At 54.6% G+C, this 17,203-nt stretch overlaps 1 protein-coding gene across 3 annotated transcripts; it reads left to right on the top strand.

Annotated features, from left to right (window-relative positions):
• The first annotated feature begins 3,552 nt into the window (after positions 1-3,552).
• NR2F2 (nuclear receptor subfamily 2 group F member 2) lies at positions 3,553-16,585 on the top strand. Of its 3 annotated transcripts, none has more exons than XM_004593167.3 (3): positions 3,553-4,241; positions 11,984-12,511; positions 15,131-16,585. In XM_004593167.3, exons 1-3 carry the CDS (start codon positions 4,199-4,201, stop codon positions 15,403-15,405), a joined length of 846 nt encoding a protein of 281 aa, XP_004593224.1. In that variant the 5' UTR covers positions 3,553-4,198; the 3' UTR covers positions 15,406-16,585. The 3 variants fall into 3 exon arrangements, with proteins under 3 accessions (XP_004593224.1, XP_058522573.1, XP_004593225.1); XM_058666590.1 differs by lacking the exon at positions 3,553-4,241 and adding an exon at positions 8,410-10,407; XM_004593168.3 differs by lacking the exon at positions 3,553-4,241 and adding an exon at positions 10,782-11,764.
• Positions 16,586-17,203: the final 618 nt, after the last annotated feature.

Below are 17,203 nucleotides of genomic sequence, written 5' to 3'. Positions count from 1 at the left end.
CCTGAAGCCATCTGGCCACTACGCCTCGCGGCGTGGAGCCTATGCGGCTCCCAGCCCCGAGTCCCCAGCCCCGGACCGCGCGGCGGCCAGCTGGCCCTCATTCGGCGCCGGCGCGGCTGGCCCGGGCGGGGTTGCATCCCAGCCAGCCGCCGGCTGCGCCCTCACGTCTCCCGTCGAGGAGCCTGGACTCGGGCCTGCGCTGGGGGAGTTCCCTGGAGGTGATCGGGCAGTCCCCCAGGAGGCTCACTCCCCGCCCTGGCAGCCCCGCCAAATCCTTGAAAGCCCCGTCCCCCTTGGTCACCCCGGGGGCTTCTAATCACTCCGTATCGATTTCCCTAACTCTTTTCATCCCGTTGAAGACACATCTTAAAACACTCCAGGCCGGAGTGTGCTCTGGGCTTTATCCACACTAATAAAATGATTTACCCTTCTCTCCGCGCTCTCCTCACAGAGGAAAATCGTTGGAGCCCCGGCTATTTGTGTGTGATCAGTAAATATTTAGTGCGGTGACATCCTCGGCTAGGCTACGGATCGATTCGGGGCCCGCCGGGAGGTGCGCACGGGCCGGGCGGGGCCGCACCGGGCCGCCGAGGGGCTGCTCCCGCCCCCGTGGCCGGCCGCTGATTTACAGCCTCGGCCAGCAGCGAGGGAGGGGGCACAAGCGCGCCTGGAAAAATCGGCTTTTCCACCTTTTTGCTTTTGACATTCAGCCGCTTCCCCCAGGCTCTCTTTCTCGCCCCTCTCCCCCGCTTCCGAGGGCGCCCCGTGCGCCCCGCGAGCCGGGCCCGCGCCCCTACAGCCCTACAGCCAGGGGACCACGCATCACAGCGTGGCGCGGGGAGGCCGAGCCCCTGCTCCGGGGGTCACCTCCTCTGGGGCCAGCTGCTCCGAGGGCAGAGGGCGGAGAGCGGGTGAAGAAGCCCAGGGTTGCCTTCGCTGGCCCAGTAGGTCCCTCTGCGAGCTAGCCCTTCCTCCACGCTCTCCGTCTTTGCCCTGCTCCAGCCGCGTCGGGCCTCCGCGCCCTTCCATTCCGAGGGCGTCCAGGGCCAACTTTCACTTTCCTGGCAGAGTAGAGCCCCTTGCCTAAGCTTCAGGAGCGCGCTGAGCCTGGAGACTTAGTAAGAAGGCCCTCTTCAGCCCCGAGGTTGACTGTTGCCACCGCCTGCGCCCGCATTACTGGCCTCCACTGGGCTCCCAAGGCTTCAGCATTGCAGGGCCACACCCGAGACCTGGGTCGTCCGGAAACCGGCAGGGTGTAGAGCGGGGCGCCCGACCCTTCCTGGATGTCCGATGACCCATCCACCTGGGACGGTTCAGCTGCCAGAGAGGAAGGTGAAGGACGAGAGTCCCTTGGGTTCCGTGGCTCTTGGACAAGGGTTCCAGGCCAGAAGGTCGCCAGCCCCGCCATCCACCTGTTAACCGGCTCGTGCTTCTTTTACCTGGTGCCAAGCCTTTGCAACCCCTCTGAGGCCCCAAGAGGAAGGTGCCCGACCTTGCCAGGTCCACAGCCCCTCCCAGACGCTGGCGGCCTCTTCTTTGTGCTGCCCAGGGTTCTGTCCACTGCCTTATCTGCAGACTCTGTCTTTATACTAATGCATACTTAATTGGTCCGTCTTGACTGTCCATATAAAACAATTTAATTAGGGTGCTTTCTTGCTTTAGAGAGCAAAGAAGAAAAAAAAATCTACCCAATGCTTATTGTATTTAGCGCCAATACAGGCAGAAAATGTAGCACAAGTTTTTGGTTGAAAGAGCACCTCTGCGTCCATTGAAAGGCGTTGATCCGAAAAGACAGAAAGGACAGGGAAAATCGATTGGAAGCGACCCTCTCTGTCCCTTTCACACCATTCAGAAACTCCATTCCTCCTAAGACAAAGCCCAGTTCCTTGGGAATTCTCATGGGGGGAAGAGGACTCCAGTCCCATAAGCCTAGGGCACTTAAAAAATCGTGAATATTCCACTTAAACCCTGCAGCCCTTCCAGCGCCCAGGCTCGGTGGCTGTCACCATTGCCTGCTCGGCAGAGCCAGGCTTGGCTGACCAGTTCCCACCGCCCTGGCCAATTGGCTTTTCTGGCCTGGCCAGGCCAGCCTTATACTGTTGGCGCAGCCCTCACCCTTGACCTCCCACGATCCGAGTGGTCACCAACCCTGGCCAAAGTTAAAAGAAAATGACAACAACAATCAAAAAAGAAAGAAGGAGAAAAATAAAGAAAGAAAAGCAATTCTCCACTTCTCAGGCCCGAGGAATCCAGTTCTGGCTCAGTGACCTGAGCCACCTTACCCAATAGTTCCCTCCATGCCCAGCTCCCCCTCCTTCTTGGCCAGAAGCTGACCTAGCCACCTCCGACTAAAGGAGGGCTTCTAACTGTCAGGTGTCGGTGCTGGGCTGAGGTGAGTGGCAGACATTAAAGCTCCCCCCTCCCTTCAGGACTCCAGAATGCCAGCTTGTGGGCCCGTAGTAGTCCAGGCTTGGAAGGTGGTCCTACAGCAGGCCTGGCAAGAGAGGGAGGAGGGAAAGGAGGAGGGGAGGAGGGAGGGACAGGCCCCAAGGTGAAGATCACCTTCACTAGCCCCCAGTGGGCCTCCGGCTCACCCAGCGCCCGACCTTCGCAGGGGTTGAAGGGGCGGGGCGCAAGGGAGGGGCACCCCTGAGTTACACAAGTGGCCTCCTTCCCCCTGGCGAATGAGTTCATCCCGCCGCCCCCAGGAGTCTCACCCTCCACCCGCTCCTATCACTGATGAGACGAACCGCAAGGAAGAACTTCTGCAGCCCATAGTTACGGTATTAATGAATAGTTAAAAAAAGATTTACACTTCTTATGATCAATATTCTGAGTTATTTCCCTCAAAGTATATAATTACAGTGTCTTCAGAGTTTTCATCATTGTTTGAGGTGGCAAAACCATTTGTAATTTTCATTAGCCAGTAAACATGTAATTAACATTCAGCACTGTGTTTAACTTAATTCCTGTTTAAGACAAGGACAAGAAGCAGCCGAAGAGTGTTAGCTCCATTTGTCAAGTCTGACATACATCTTACCATAACAGGCTCCTAAAATGAAAGATCCATGTTTCCCTATTATTCTTCCTCCTAAAACAAAACAATTTCCGCCCCCCGCCAAAAGAAATACTCCATGACTTAAAACCATATTCAAAGTGTGGGAGGCAGTGCAGTTTATCCCCAGTCTTTGCTAGTGGACTGTAGTCCCGTTCTCTTTATTTGTTTTGGGGAGAGAATAAAAAGAGGGAGTGAGCTGAGTATTCCTGCTATAGAAGCATGAAGTGGGGAACCCCTCCCCCCAAGACATAGAGTTCCTCTTCAGGAAAGTTCTAGACTAGGGACGGGAAAGGGGGAGAGGCGCAATCCACAGGGGAGATAGACTGGGGGGGGACTCAGCTGGGGGGCCTTGTGTTAAAAGTAGACACTGAAGATGCCATCAGATTCTTAGGAAAATATTGCTGTCCTCCTGTTTCAAGTTCTATCTGTGATCCAGGGCGAGGGAAGCCTGCCTGCCAGTCTGCGAGGCTGCTGCTGTATCCCCTCCTCTCCCACCTCTGTTTTTTTCCAACTTGCTTTAGGATTAGCCTCCATCCCTCCCGACCCCAAACAGTGGAATTTGGCTGTGCCTCGGTCTTGCTCTGCCATATCTCCCGTACTTGGCGATTTTCTGTTGAGGCTGAGCCGGTTGCTCCAACCTCCGACTAAACTCATTAAGCTGGGAGATTTTTTTCAATTGGACGGGTGTTTTTAAAGTCTCGTCTTTCCAGCCCCAAACAAGGTGTAACAACGCACTCTTCCTTCTAAGGAATGAGATGAGAGACAAGGATCACTCCCGACATCTCCTACCTACGGTTTGGGGTTTTTTTTCTTAAAGGCGAGGCTTGCATTCCTCTGCAGCTAAGTAGAGAGCTCCCTGAAACCTTGTCTCTCTAAAGTTAGCACGCAGGGCTTTCCAAGGCTGCGAGCTAGCGCCTGGTACATGGGGAAGCACTTCCTGGAGGTGGAAGAGCTCTGCTTCACCTTCCCTCTTTTTCCCTGCAGGCTAGTGCCTACTTTTTATCAGTTTGCACAATCGCTTAGATAAACACCCAGGAGGCGATTCTCTTTAATTATCAAAGACACATCTTTTCAGGGGGCCAACAAAGCATTTATTTCACTCGCCAAACTAAAGGAGAGTTCTTCCAGTTTAGAAGGAAGATGCAAGCGGTTTGGGACCTTGAACAAGGCAAATATGGTTTTGGTATGTTTACTTACAGTATTTTTTCTTTCCTCTCTCTCTCCTTTCTCACTTTTCTCCTTGTGCTGTGTGGGGTTGGGGATGACTTGGGGTTTTTCAAAAAATCGGTTTGCTAACGTGTGTGGAATGCCTAGGACTGTGGTTTAAGGGGTTTCGGGAAGGGGGGGCAGAGTCAATTCATTGCATTGCCATGTTTTATTACATGTGTGGTGTGGTAGGCGAAGTGGTGCAGGGGGGAGAAGGGGGAAATACAATTGCAAAGCTGCCAAAATATGATTAAGCCGAAGCATAAAGACTGCGGAGCCTCCCATCTCGCCCTGTCTCCTCAAACTCATTTCCTTGCATAGAAAAAGCCGAAAACCAGTCGTATAAGCGTGGTTTTCCAAGGAGTATGCAACTCGGTTGTCTAACCAAGGAGCTGTTAGGCTCGCGCTAAGTATCCGAATTTACTGTATGCGCTGCGTTTTGCAACCTTGTGCAACTGACAGGCAGGCAGGCAGGCAGGCAGGGCGCGAGCGGAGCGGTGGCCGGCGTCCTCGGCCGCCGCTTGGGGAGGCGAGCGCCCGGCTAAGCCAGGAGAACCGCGACGAGACGGGGTACTCACCATCCGGCGGGGTGGCGGAGCTGGCGTGCGGATTTCAGGCAAACGTTTAACTTTTGGCTGTCTATTGCAACCGCGCCGGGCTGGCTTAAGAAGCATTGCTGTGCTCTGTCCAGAGCGTTCAGGGAACGGTCCCTCATTTTTAAAAAGCCAGGGAGAGAGACGCCAGAGACAGAGAGAAAGAAAAAAGAGAGGAGGGGGTGAGGGGGACGCACAGAAACCCAGTTCAAAAAAAAAAATCATCACCTCTTCACCAGTGACTCGGGAAACGCAGAGGTGGAGAGATCCGAGTACAGTCCAACCACGCCAAAGCCAATTAATTTTAAATCCTGGAGAATAATTCAGATTAAAATGTACAGAAGTTTCATTCTGCTGTGCCTACGTGAGCCCAAAGTCGTTTCCCTTTAAGAGCTCGCTTTCTTTTAAAGTTGAATTTTAGGCGGCGAGGACTCTTACACTAGGGGGCAGACAGATACTGTACTTGCTGCAATCTTGAGCAATTTTTTCCCTCCCAGCATATGCTCTGATTTAGCACTGTAAATTTTTCAGAGGCCCCAACTCTGACAGCCCCTGGTGATTTTCAAAGTACCACTAGCCAGTGGTTAAAAATTGCATTGACTTGGAAGTTCAGAGGGACACAATGGAAGCCCCTTTCCCTATTCATGGAGCTTCAGTGTGGTGGAAGAGAAAAACACACAGGGACTAGATTGAGGGAAACGAGGAATTCAATGCATCCTGGTGCACAGAACTGGTTTCCCCGAGTTCAGAGTTAAACTCAGCATTTGCTGGGGTCTGTATTCACAGTGTGACTTAATCTGTGAAGAATTACAACCCATCCAGCTGCTTTCTGCAAGAAAATCATATTCCTGGGTGTGTGTTTGTCTGCCCAGATTAAGAGAAATGCTATTCCAGCTTTCTCCAGCCAAATTAAAGCTTGCCATTCCTCTCATTAAAATAAATTTACATCTGCAATAAAAGCCTGGTCTGAATTTTTTTTAAAGAAAAGAACAATATATTGATATGTATTGGTTAGTCTTTGAGCTTTTTAATCTTGGCATCCAGGCGAGTAAGCATGTCTGAGGAAGACCTTTAAAAACATTTTTTTGCTTCTTTTTTCTTCATAGTCTGCTGTCCCTGTGTCTACTGCGCAGTAATATTAACTACAGTTCATATAGTGATTTCTTTAACCTTTTTGACAGCACTTCCATAACTGAATGAGTCTCAAAAATTCAGAAACACCTCTGACTTGATGGCAGCCCTGCGGTCGTGTGCCTGGCAGGCTCCAATTTCAGAGGAAAGCTGCTGGGAAGCTCTTTATTTTCAATCGAAGGCCAGAAGAGCGAACTTCAGATTCCAAAAAGTCTCTGTCTGGCCTGGGGACGCTGAAGCTCCTTCTTTCTTTCTTTCTTTTTTTTTTTTTTTTTTAATAAAAGATGAACATGTTGCCGTGGATGGCCCCACACTCAAGAGACAAGATTAAGATTTCCCTATAATCAATTATTCTCATCTTCTATTAAATTGAGATGAGAATACCCATTAGATTTCCTATCTCAATTGCAGTCCCACTATATCTAGGCTGTTTGCCCTTAATCTACTGACATATGTGGAATTAGGCAATTGCTCGAATCACAGAGATTAGAGGGGGGCTGGGATCTCAAACCTGCCCCTTAGAAATGATTTTTTTCCCCATCCCTCTTTTCTTCTTTAAGAGAAAATTACGTTGTGTCTCTAGTCAACCTGAAGTTTTTGAATCCGGCTTCACTCTGATGTTTAATACCTCAGGTTTATCTTAGTCCACGGTGGACTACTGGCTCCTGGATGGTGGTCGGAGTGGTGTGTGTGTGTGTGTTTACAACTTTCAAATAATCCCAACACCTACAGCTCCAGTGAACTCTGCCAAAGCGTCGCAGCAAGGACCGAGGTTTGAGGAAGCTTGTGTCAGGAGAGGGGCTGAAGCTGACGCTCCCAGTCCCTAAAGCGCCAGCTCTAGCTGCTCACCCCTTCCCTTAGCTCTGACCTCCTGCTATGCCTCTAAGTGTGCGAAGGGAATTGAACACAAACTGCAATCTACACATGTCCATGAAACGTAGAGTTTCCTTTTTAAAATACCTTATCTCACCAATTTTTCGAGCTACCAGGGATGCCTTTCCGCAGTCGTCCATTTACTCTTTATAAGTGCTCATTCTTTGCCCAGAGCTCAGCGTCTTTTGTGTGAAATATTTTAATTGTCCATAAACCTGGTTGGCTTGGCGGCATACAGTTTTTCTTGATTGCAAAGTGTGTCTGGCGGAAACATAATTTTCTGGTATAAACGTGGAAGAACGGTAACTCACGAAAAGGCATGGGAAGCCGTGGTGTGTTCCAGGGGTCTGATTCCATGTATCTGAGGCTGCAAACCAACGCGCCGGGCACTCAGCGGCCAGCGGCGATGGCTTTCGCACATGGAGCAGACGTTGAAGTTGTCCATGTCCTGGGCAGACTCCTGAGGGAGAAGGTAGCTTGTTATGTGTGTGGTTTGTGTGATGAGCTGGAGCTGGTGTGATTTCCAATGTGGGGCAGAATCTCTGGGTGTGTTTTCACGAATGTAGGAATGCCTAACAGTGACTTGCAGAACAATGAGGTCCCTCCTCAACTGTTCTAGGACGCAGGAACCCAGTCGCCGAATTCTTTGTCTGCGTACATTGACAAATGTGCATCCGATGCCTGTGCGCCGACACGCCTGTGTGCGCGGCCAGGCTGCGGCCACCCCCGCCTGTCCGTCAGCCGGCCGAGCGCTCTTTCCTCGGAGCACTGCGACCGGGGCTGGCAGGACCGGGACTTCGGAGTTTGCAAAGACCCAAGAGAGGAGGATAAAGTTGGCGGAAATTGATTGTAATTGCGTCATGACAATGAGATGTGGTCTCCTTGTGCTTCTCTCAGCATCCAAGATGCTGAACTCGAGCGATTTAACGTCAGGCCACCTCCCCAGGAAATGTTAGCCCTAGCCAGAACAGTCGGTAAAGGGCTTCCCCCACCCCCTCTCAAGGGGGGGCGGGGTGGGAAAAGAGCCGCCAGACCCAGCCGGCCAGAAGGCTTTGCCACCTCCCGGGTTTGGCCAAATCCTGGCTTTGGGCAATGCCTGCGAGCGGGGCTCGCGGCACCTTGCGGCTCCCCGCCGCCGCCCCTGTGCCACGCAGCAGCGGCGGGAACTTTGCTCCGTGTTGCGCGCGCTGGGCAAGCGGGCTGCGCCGCCGCCAGTCCCCGGCGGTGCGCGCGGGCAGCGGGCTCGGCTGCGCCAAGTTGCGAGAGGCGAAGTCCCCGCTTGCTCCCCTGGCGAGCGGCTCGCGGAGCCTTTAAGAGGCGTCGTGTGTGTGTGTGCGCGCCGCGCTCTGCTCCCCGCCGAGGCCGAAAGCTGGGGTGCGGGCGGCGCGGGGGGCCGCGCTCCCCGGGGCCGGCGGGCGCACGCGGCCCCATCCCCCGGCCCGCGCCCGCTCGGCGCCCACCGCGCCCCGCCCCGCCCCCAGCCCCACACCCGCGCCCCGCGCCGCCGCCGCCGCCACGCCGCTCGCGCTAGGACCGGGCTGCGCCCGCGGCCGCCATGGCGCTCCGGCCAATGACGGCGAGGGGGCGGCGCGCGCGCGCCTGGCCAGGCCAACCCCGGCGGCTGCCTTATAAGGCGCGCCGTCGCCATGGCAACGTGCGCTAAGTTGCAGCAGTCGTGTCAAAGTTCACTATATAGAGAGCTCGGTGAGCCGATCGCGGAGAAGCCACTTCTGCCAGCCCCGGCGCCTATAAATCGCATTCCCTCCCGCGCCCCCCTTTTTAGCATATTTGATCACTTTGATGCTCTGTTCTTTTCTCTCCGCGGTGTGTGTGTGTGCGTGCGCGCGTGTGTTTTCTCCTCCTCCTCCTCCTCTCCCCGAGTTGCCTCCTTTCTCCGGGTGCCGCGCTGCCTCTTCCCCTCTTTCATTCTCCCTCTCCGTCTCTCTCCCCTGCGCGCACCGAGGATGCGCTTCTAGGTGCCGAGCTGCCCTCCTTTCTATGCCTTCTCCCCCGCCGCCGGCGAGCTGACTCTTTCCCTATGCGCGTGCGGCGGCGGCGGCAGCAGCGGCAGCAGCGGCGGCTCCGGCGGCGGCAGCAGCGGCAGCAGCGACTGGAGCGGCGGCGGCGGCGCTAGACCCGGCGGCGGCGGCGGCTCCGGGCCCGACCCGGCGGCTTCGGCGGCGGCGGCGGCCCGGCCGGCCCGCGGGCAGCGGCGGCGGCCTCCGGCCGGCGGCAGCGGGCAGCGGCGGCGGCCCCGGCGAGCGAGGCGCGCGGCGGGCGCCCGGGCCAGGCGGCGGAGGCGCGGCGGCGGGCCCAGCGCCGGGACGACGCCGCGCAGCGCCCGACGCGGACCACTTTCATGCTGATTCCCCCGGACCCGGGCAGCGCTCCGGCCACTCTGCGGGCCGCTGGCCTCCGCCCCGGCCTGCCCGGCTCCCTGGGCGCGTCCGCTCTCCCCGTCCTCCTGATTTCGATGGCTTTCCTGAATGGCTGACTGTGGGCTGCCCTGGACTTGGCCCCCGGACAGTCCTGTCTCCTCCGCCGCCACCTCCTGGTCCTCGTCCTCCTCCGACTCCTCCCGGGCTGCACACCAGCTCTGAGAGCCAGAGTGGACGAGAGAGGGAGGGAGAGCGAGCGAGCGAGATCTTTGGAGAGATTTTTTTTTTTTTTTTTTGCCTCCTACTTCTGTCTTGAAGCCAGACAATCGACTCGCAGCTCTCCCTCCCCTCCCTCTCTCCACGCTCTGCTCCCGCTCGCTCTCCCCTGTCCCCCTTCCCCTCCCCTCCCGGCGGAAAGCCCCCCAAAACCGACAAAGCTGAGCCGAGGGAAACAAACAAAACAAACACACCGGGCCAGACAAGCAATCGACACAACTTTGCAAAAGCAAAAACAAAAAAGGAAAAACTCACCAACCTCCACCGACTAGCCCTGAGGCATCCGGGGCGCCCTCCCGCGCCCTCTCGCACCCTCGCACACACAAAAGGCGGCGCGCAGAAGCCCGAGACCCGGGAGCCACCGCCACCACCGCTGCCGCCGCCACCGCCGCCCCGCCGCCGCCGCCCGCAGCCAGGGGAGCAGGAAGTCCGGACGCGGCCCCCATAGATATGGCAATGGTAGTCAGCACGTGGCGCGACCCCCAGGACGAGGTGCCCGGCTCTCAGGGCAGCCAGGCCTCGCAGGCGCCGCCCGTGCCCGGCCCGCCGCCCGGCGCCCCGCACACGCCGCAGACGCCCGGCCAGGGGGGCCCGGCCAGCACGCCGGCCCAGACGGCGGCCGGCGGCCAGGGCGGCCCCGGCGGCCCGGGCGGCGACAAGCAGCAGCAGCAGCAGCACATCGAGTGCGTGGTGTGCGGGGACAAGTCCAGCGGCAAGCACTACGGCCAGTTCACGTGCGAGGGCTGCAAGAGCTTCTTCAAGCGCAGCGTGCGGAGGAACCTGAGCTACACGTGCCGCGCCAACCGGAACTGTCCGATCGACCAGCACCACCGCAACCAGTGCCAGTACTGCCGCCTCAAAAAGTGCCTCAAAGTGGGCATGAGACGGGAAGGTATCGGCCTCTCCTCTCTCCCCTTCCCCGGGGTCGTGGGCCCTGCGCGGGGTCACCACGCTGAGCCAGAGCTCCGGAGCTGCGCGTTCTGCAGTGGAACCCGCACCCTACAGCCGCAGGCAGGGGCCGACCGAGCTTCTCTCTCTCTCTCTCTCTCTCTCTCTCTCTCTCTCTCTCTCTCTCTCTCTCTCTCTCTCCCCCTCCCCACCCCCGGGGCCCTGCTCATTTCCTTCACACTGACCGCAAGTTTGCTCGAGCCGGCCTCTCTGAGGCTCGGGTGGTGGTGGTGGTGGTAGTGGTGTTTTAAAACCTGCTTTACTTCTTGCACTCTCTCTCCCCCTTGTTTTTCCTGCATGTTCAACATATGTCCCTCCTCCCAACCCCTCTCCCCAGCCCCCACCCTCTCAAAAAAAAAAAACAACCTGAGATTGTACTTTTGCACAGGAGGTTCAAATTACAAATGGCAATTTTATGCACTTCGCCGTATTAACGCTGCCGCCCGGGCAGCGCTCTCAAGTGACCCTCCGTGGATTAACGTTCTGTTGGAGAAAAAAAAATACTTCTGTTTTCTTTCTTTTTTTCCCTTTCACTTTTGAAACGTGGAGAGCGCGACGGGGCGTAGGCGAGGGTGGGCGAGGGGCGGCCGCTCGCGCCCCGCGGCTCGGGTCTTTGTGATGTGCAGTGGGCGAGCGCCGAGAGCAGGGCTCCGCCAATGGCGCGCTCTGCGCCGGGCGCGGGCTCCGGGCCGGGCCGAGTGGAGCCGGCGCCGGGCTTCCTTTGTGTTTCTGCGAGAGCGACTCTCCCGGTCCGGAGTCACATAGCAGCAGCAGCAGCCGAGCGGAGGCCAGGCGAGCAGGCTCTCTCCGACCCCGCGGCCCTTCCTGCCTGCGCTGCGCCCGCGCCGGCCGCCTGCTCCCTCTGCCCTGCTTCCTCAAGCCTCCACCGGCCTCTCTCCAATCTCTCCAATCTCTCTCTCCCCCCTCCCCGCCCTCTCCCTGCGGCTGCTTTCCTAGAGCTAGCTGGGCTCCCCCCTGCGCGCAGCTCAGCGGGGGTTCCCCGCCTGGCTGGGGCTGGAGCGGAGGGGCTTGGAAAGGGTCGCTTCGGGGTGGCCACTGGCCGTCCCCCCGTGAGCCCTCGTTTCTTCTGCAAACGCGTCTAGTCTGCCTCCCCACCCCCAACTCCAAGACGCCCCTCCCGTTCCCTCTCCTCCAATCAATAAGAAATATCAGCTGTTTAGCAGTAAAGAAGAAAGATGCCCCCAGAATGCCTCACCCCGCCCACAGAGCGGGGACCCCCGCCCCAGGCGAGGTGGCCAATTCCGGGTCCTCGGCCTAGCAGCCCCGGGCAGGCCTCGGAGGCAAGTGTGCGACTGTGGCGGCCGGAGCCTGGGTGGTGAACCAGCCCAGAGCTGCCTTGCCCAGGGCCGCCTCCAGCAGGCCTGTGTTTTGGTGGTTGGCGCTGCTTGGGTCTTGGGTCAGGCTGAGGGTCGGGCCTGGTTTCAGAACCTGGGGGGAGGGGAGGGGAACCCCGGGGGGCCTAGCCCGGTCACTAACTGCGGTCTCCTTTCCTCCCGCAGCGGTACAGCGAGGCAGGATGCCGCCCACCCAGCCGACCCATGGCCAGTTCGCGCTGACCAACGGGGATCCCCTCAACTGCCATTCGTACCTGTCCGGATATATCTCCCTGCTGCTGCGCGCCGAGCCCTACCCCACGTCGCGCTTCGGCAGCCAGTGCATGCAGCCCAATAACATCATGGGCATCGAGAACATTTGCGAACTGGCCGCGAGGATGCTCTTCAGCGCCGTCGAGTGGGCCCGGAACATCCCCTTCTTCCCCGACCTGCAGATCACGGACCAGGTGGCCCTGCTTCGCCTCACCTGGAGCGAGCTGTTCGTGTTGAATGCGGCCCAGTGCTCCATGCCCCTGCACGTCGCCCCACTCCTGGCCGCCGCCGGCCTGCACGCCTCGCCCATGTCGGCCGACCGGGTGGTCGCCTTTATGGACCACATACGGATCTTTCAAGAGCAAGTGGAGAAGCTCAAGGCGCTGCACGTCGACTCGGCCGAGTACAGCTGCCTCAAGGCCATAGTCCTGTTCACCTCAGGTATGCAGGAGCCTGTCCTGGCATGCTGGGGGTCCTTGGGGCCCAGAGAATTAGCAGTCCCAGGGCTAGCCCAGCCTCCACCACCCTGCATAGGTCACACTGTTGAATGGAGCCTGAGGTGGGAACTGGGTGCTGCTGCCTGGAAGGCTAGGCCTGGCCTGGACCGAGAAGGTGGTTGGGCTGCAGGAAGGAAGCTGGGAGCAGACTCCCCAGAGGGTCCACAGCACAGTCTCTCCAGCTGCTCCCATTCTTCCCCTGGCCTGGCTGGGACACACTCTGTCTCTCTGAGTCCCAGGTCCTAGGGGGTGTTCCCTCCATCCTGGCTTTTTTCCCTGGAGGCACCCCTGGCTGAGCCTCCTGGAGATGCCCCAGAGGCAGGGGAGCAGCCTGCAGAAGGGAAAAAGTTTGAGTGGGCACTGCAGGCAGAGGCCACCTACCTGAGGGCACCAACTGCTGGAGAAGGGGGGCAGGGCCACCATGACCACTGTCAGGTGAGGGCAGAAGCAGAGGCTGCCTCCTGCCTTGGCCCGCCCAGCACACACACCAGGCAACCTTCAGGCAACCCTAAGAGCATGCCAACTGGGGCTGGAGGAGTATTGCTGGCGAAGTAAAACCATCATTGGCTGCATTATGAAATCTAATTAGTTTGCATGTAGTTTAACCTGTGTGAGTAATAGATGTGATATTAATGAACTCTTGAGGCCAGATGATTTCTGAAGGTGGCTGGTTTTCCATTTCAGGCCACGCCTGAGCCTTTGGCTGCCTTCAGGCAGGGCTCAGCAAAGACAGGTGCATGCGAGTTGCACCCTCCCCCCAGCCAGCAGCAACATCACTCCACACCACGCACACACTCCACACACACACACACACACACACACACACTTGTATAAGTTGTCAGCTGATCCTTTTGTCATGGCTGCAATTAAGAATAGCAAAGGTTTGGGCATTGGCAAGGGGTTTGGAAGCTGGTTGCCTGCTGCACTTGGTGTCAGCTTGTGTAATCAGCAAACCAGGAGAGATGTACAGTTTCTGTGATTAACAAAAAGGAGGCCCATAGAGCCTTCCTCGGTGTCTGCAAGAAGTCTGGGGTCCTAAAGTCCTAGCTGAGTCTGGCAGCCCTAGGTTCTGCTCTGTCTCCAACCTGTGCCTTGGTAGAGCTTGCCACTTTTCACATCGGAGCCCCCTCCCCAACACACAGGTACCCAAATGCTGCTTTCTGAAGTCTGCAAAGGGCAGGGGCTGGGTGAACAGCAGCCACCCACAGGGGTTGGGACCTGCATGGGTTTTTTTGGCAAGCCTCTGACATCTAGGACGCCTGCCTCACGCCAGAGAGCATGCTGGCTGGCCCCCTGCCCCACAGCCACCCCCACCCCTTCGTACATAACCTGCCAGTCAGCCCAGGGTCTGGGATCGAGGGGAAGGGGGTGGGTCAATTTCTGGATATCATTGTTAGCTCCAAGCCTTGCCCTTGGTCTTGGATGGGAAGAAATGCCTGATATTGTCGTAGCAGTTTAATTTATTACTATTTGCAAAATGTGGAGAATGCAAATCGCCTGACGAGGAGAGAAAGGTCCTTGTTATCTGATTCAGATGGGCAGGGAACCTTTTGATGGCCTGGACACCTGTGCATGCTGCAGCCACGCAGCCGCAGCCACGCATGCAGAGGCTCGCATGCGTGTTCTTGGGGTGGAAGTGGCAGGGGCTGTTTTGGAATATCTGTTTTAATGATTCACAACATGCATGTGTTAACCCCAGTCTTGTCTGGGGAGCCCGGAAAGGTCAGGTCACAACCTGAACCGCCTTCACTAAGATGCCTCTCATTTCAAAGACACTTATTGTATTGTTTTTCACCTATCAGAAAAAGAAAAGTGTCTTCCAGAAGATAACAGGGAGGGGGTGGTGCTTCTTGGAGGGACCTGGGTTTTAAAAAAATAATAACACTAAAGGGGAGTGGGAGAAAAAGAGAGAAGAAAGGGGGAAAAGAAACAGCTCAAATGAACAGAGAGATCACAGTTTGCATGGCTGCCTTTCAATAGGCTAAACTGACAAGATCAGTTTTAAAGGGCCACTTAAATCAGTTTCAAAGACTGAAGAAAAATGAGTCGCCCTATTTGGGGAGAATCTGCGGCTGGGTCGCAAACGCCATTACTCGGTACTGGGCCAGGTTATTGCCTGCCCCCCCAACCACCACCACACTATATAATTATGGGCCAAACTATTATTTACAGAGGAGGAGGGGGAGGAGCTTGGCGGTTTGGGTTTTATCTGTTTTGTCTGTTTACTGACTTGGGCCAGAAAGACTCAATGCACTTTTGCTTGGGCCTTTCGGTTGACCCAGCCTGAGGACTGTAGCAGAGTAAAATGTGCCAGATTTGCAGCACCCCCCCCCCCCCCGCCCCGCACATGGGTCCCTCACTCACTCTGCCTCCAGCACCAGCACCAGCACCAGCAGCACCACGTTTTTTCAGTGCCTAGGCACTTGCTCAGTCTCCGGTTGGGGCAAGTTGACTGAGAGCACACACCTCATGTGACCCATTTCAAACCTCTTAATCTGATGACTGAATTCTTCCTCTTCCTCTTCTTCTTCTTCTTCTTTTTTTTTTTTTAACTCTCTTCCAGATGCCTGTGGTCTGTCTGATGTAGCCCATGTGGAAAGCTTGCAGGAAAAATCCCAGTGTGCTTTGGAAGAATACGTGAGGAGCCAGTACCCCAACCAGCCAACGCGGTTCGGGAAGCTTTTGCTCCGACTGCCTTCCCTGCGCACAGTCTCCTCCTCAGTCATAGAGCAATTGTTTTTCGTCCGTTTGGTAGGTAAAACCCCGATCGAGACCCTCATCCGGGATATGTTACTGTCCGGCAGCAGTTTTAACTGGCCCTATATGGCAATTCAATAAATAAATAAAATGAGAAGGGAGAGTGAAACAGAGAAAGAAAAGGCAAAAGACTGGTTTGCTTGCTTAATTTCCTTCTGTTAAGAAAGGATATAAAAGGATGTTACAAGTTTGCTAAAAGAAGAGAGGGGAAGAATTTAATGGACTGTGAATTTCAAAAAAAAATGACTGTCAAATGAACTTTTACAGAATGCATTAAAAAAAAAACTCCTGTGTCGGTCAGAACAACTTGCTACTTATCATTTTTGTATAAAAAGGAAATTAGTCTTTTCTTTTTTTGGTAAATTTTTTGAAAAATATTACTAAAAGTGCATTTAAGGAGATTGGGAGAAAATTAGCAGAATGGAGACAGTAAGTCTTTTTTTTCCAAATTATTAATTGTCCTGTGTCTGTGTACCTCTAGCTGTTCTTTTTTTGTATTTTTCTGGTTCCAAACCAGTTTATTCTGTGGTTCTATAATAAGTTTTGATATAATCTTGGCTTCTTAAAAACTGTGTATCATTAAAGTATATGTTCTGCAAGAATTAAAACTGAGTCCATGAAAATATCATAGGAAGACATAAAACGTTTAAAAGGCAACTCAAAGATGATGGAAACGCACTTACAAGTGGTGACCAAAAATGTTAGGTGAAGTTGAGCACTCTTAATTAGTGACCGGGAAGAACCACAAGCAACACTAACTTCCCCCAGCCCACCCCTCCCCCGCAGAGACACAATGACAAACCTAGCTTTTTAAACATATTTTAAGAAAGAGAAGGAACTGTGGAATTTATTGGCAGCCAAGGAATGTGTCCAAGACACATGCTGAGGTTTTGAATAAAAAGTGAACTTTTGTAATTTGAATTGGGTCCCGCTTAGTTCTTGAACTGCTATGAGACTCCTCTGTTTGTATATTTGCAAACCCTTTGTATTATAATTGTTGATATTTTCCCTTTTTAAAAAATACCATTGAAATCAGCATGACAAAATAACACTGTTGGCACTTATAGGTAAACGTGATTGATTCAGTATCTTAGAGTTTACAGTTTGTGTTTTAAAAAAACTGAAGGTTTTTTTTTAAGTGCAACATTTCTGTATACTGTAAAAGTTATAATAACTGAACTGTTTGGTCGAGTCTTTGTGTGTTATATTCCAAGGAAAATTGAAAGTATTCAGAAATTAAAATATTATTTGATATCTGAAACCTGTTTGGCTGTCCCCAGTCACTGTGCTTCGACAAGAGCCCTTTTAAAGCTCTCGCTGAGCTGGGCCGGGGGTCTGCATTTGTTTAGTCAGTTTGTTCAAAGGTGGACTAGTGTGTTTGCCTGTTTAATTTGGGAGTGTGTGTTGGGGGGGTGGGAAGCTAAAGTTAATGGTTTATCTATGGTTTAGGAAGTGCCATACTGATATAGTAAACCACCCCAATTCACATAATCCTCCTTTTAATTAAAAATGGATTTTCCAGGAGAAAGAAAAAAAAAAAGGCCCTTATATTTGTCACACTTAAGTGCCTGCTTAGGGAAGGTATTGTGAAAGGTATTAGAAATCTTAAGATCAGTATCTATTTTATGATCAGAAAAAAAATACCCTTTTGTACATTTCTGACAGTTATGCAGAACATTGTTCCAGCAGGGTAATCGCAGCCTTGTAAATAGAGGGCAGTTGTTTGCAGTGAGGTTTATTCCTTAAGTAGGTGTGATTTTTAAAAATACTCTGTGGTTCTCCTCTCGCGTAGTTGTGAGAGGATTTCACAGCCAGGGTGATACAGCAGTGCAGGGTCTGTCCCCGGGACCTGGCAGTGGGGCTGCCTCTCCCCTCCCCC

This window comes from Ochotona princeps, chromosome 6 (assembly GCF_030435755.1).
Source record: "Ochotona princeps isolate mOchPri1 chromosome 6, mOchPri1.hap1, whole genome shotgun sequence".
Classification (NCBI taxonomy): Eukaryota; Metazoa; Chordata; class Mammalia; order Lagomorpha; family Ochotonidae; genus Ochotona; species Ochotona princeps.
Note: the sequence above shows the minus strand (reverse complement) of the source record. Positions and strands in the feature narration are given on the sequence as shown.

Coding starts and splice junctions, on each gene's coding strand:
- NR2F2 (XM_058666590.1), top strand. CDS start 9,966: ATGGCAATGGTAGTCAGCACGTGGCGCGACCCCCAGGACGAGGTGCCC. Junction 10,408..11,983: donor AGTGGGCATGAGACGGGAAG/GTATCGGCCTCT, acceptor TTCCTCCCGCAG/CGGTACAGCGAGGCAGGATG. Junction 12,512..15,130: donor CATAGTCCTGTTCACCTCAG/GTATGCAGGAGC, acceptor ACTCTCTTCCAG/ATGCCTGTGGTCTGTCTGAT.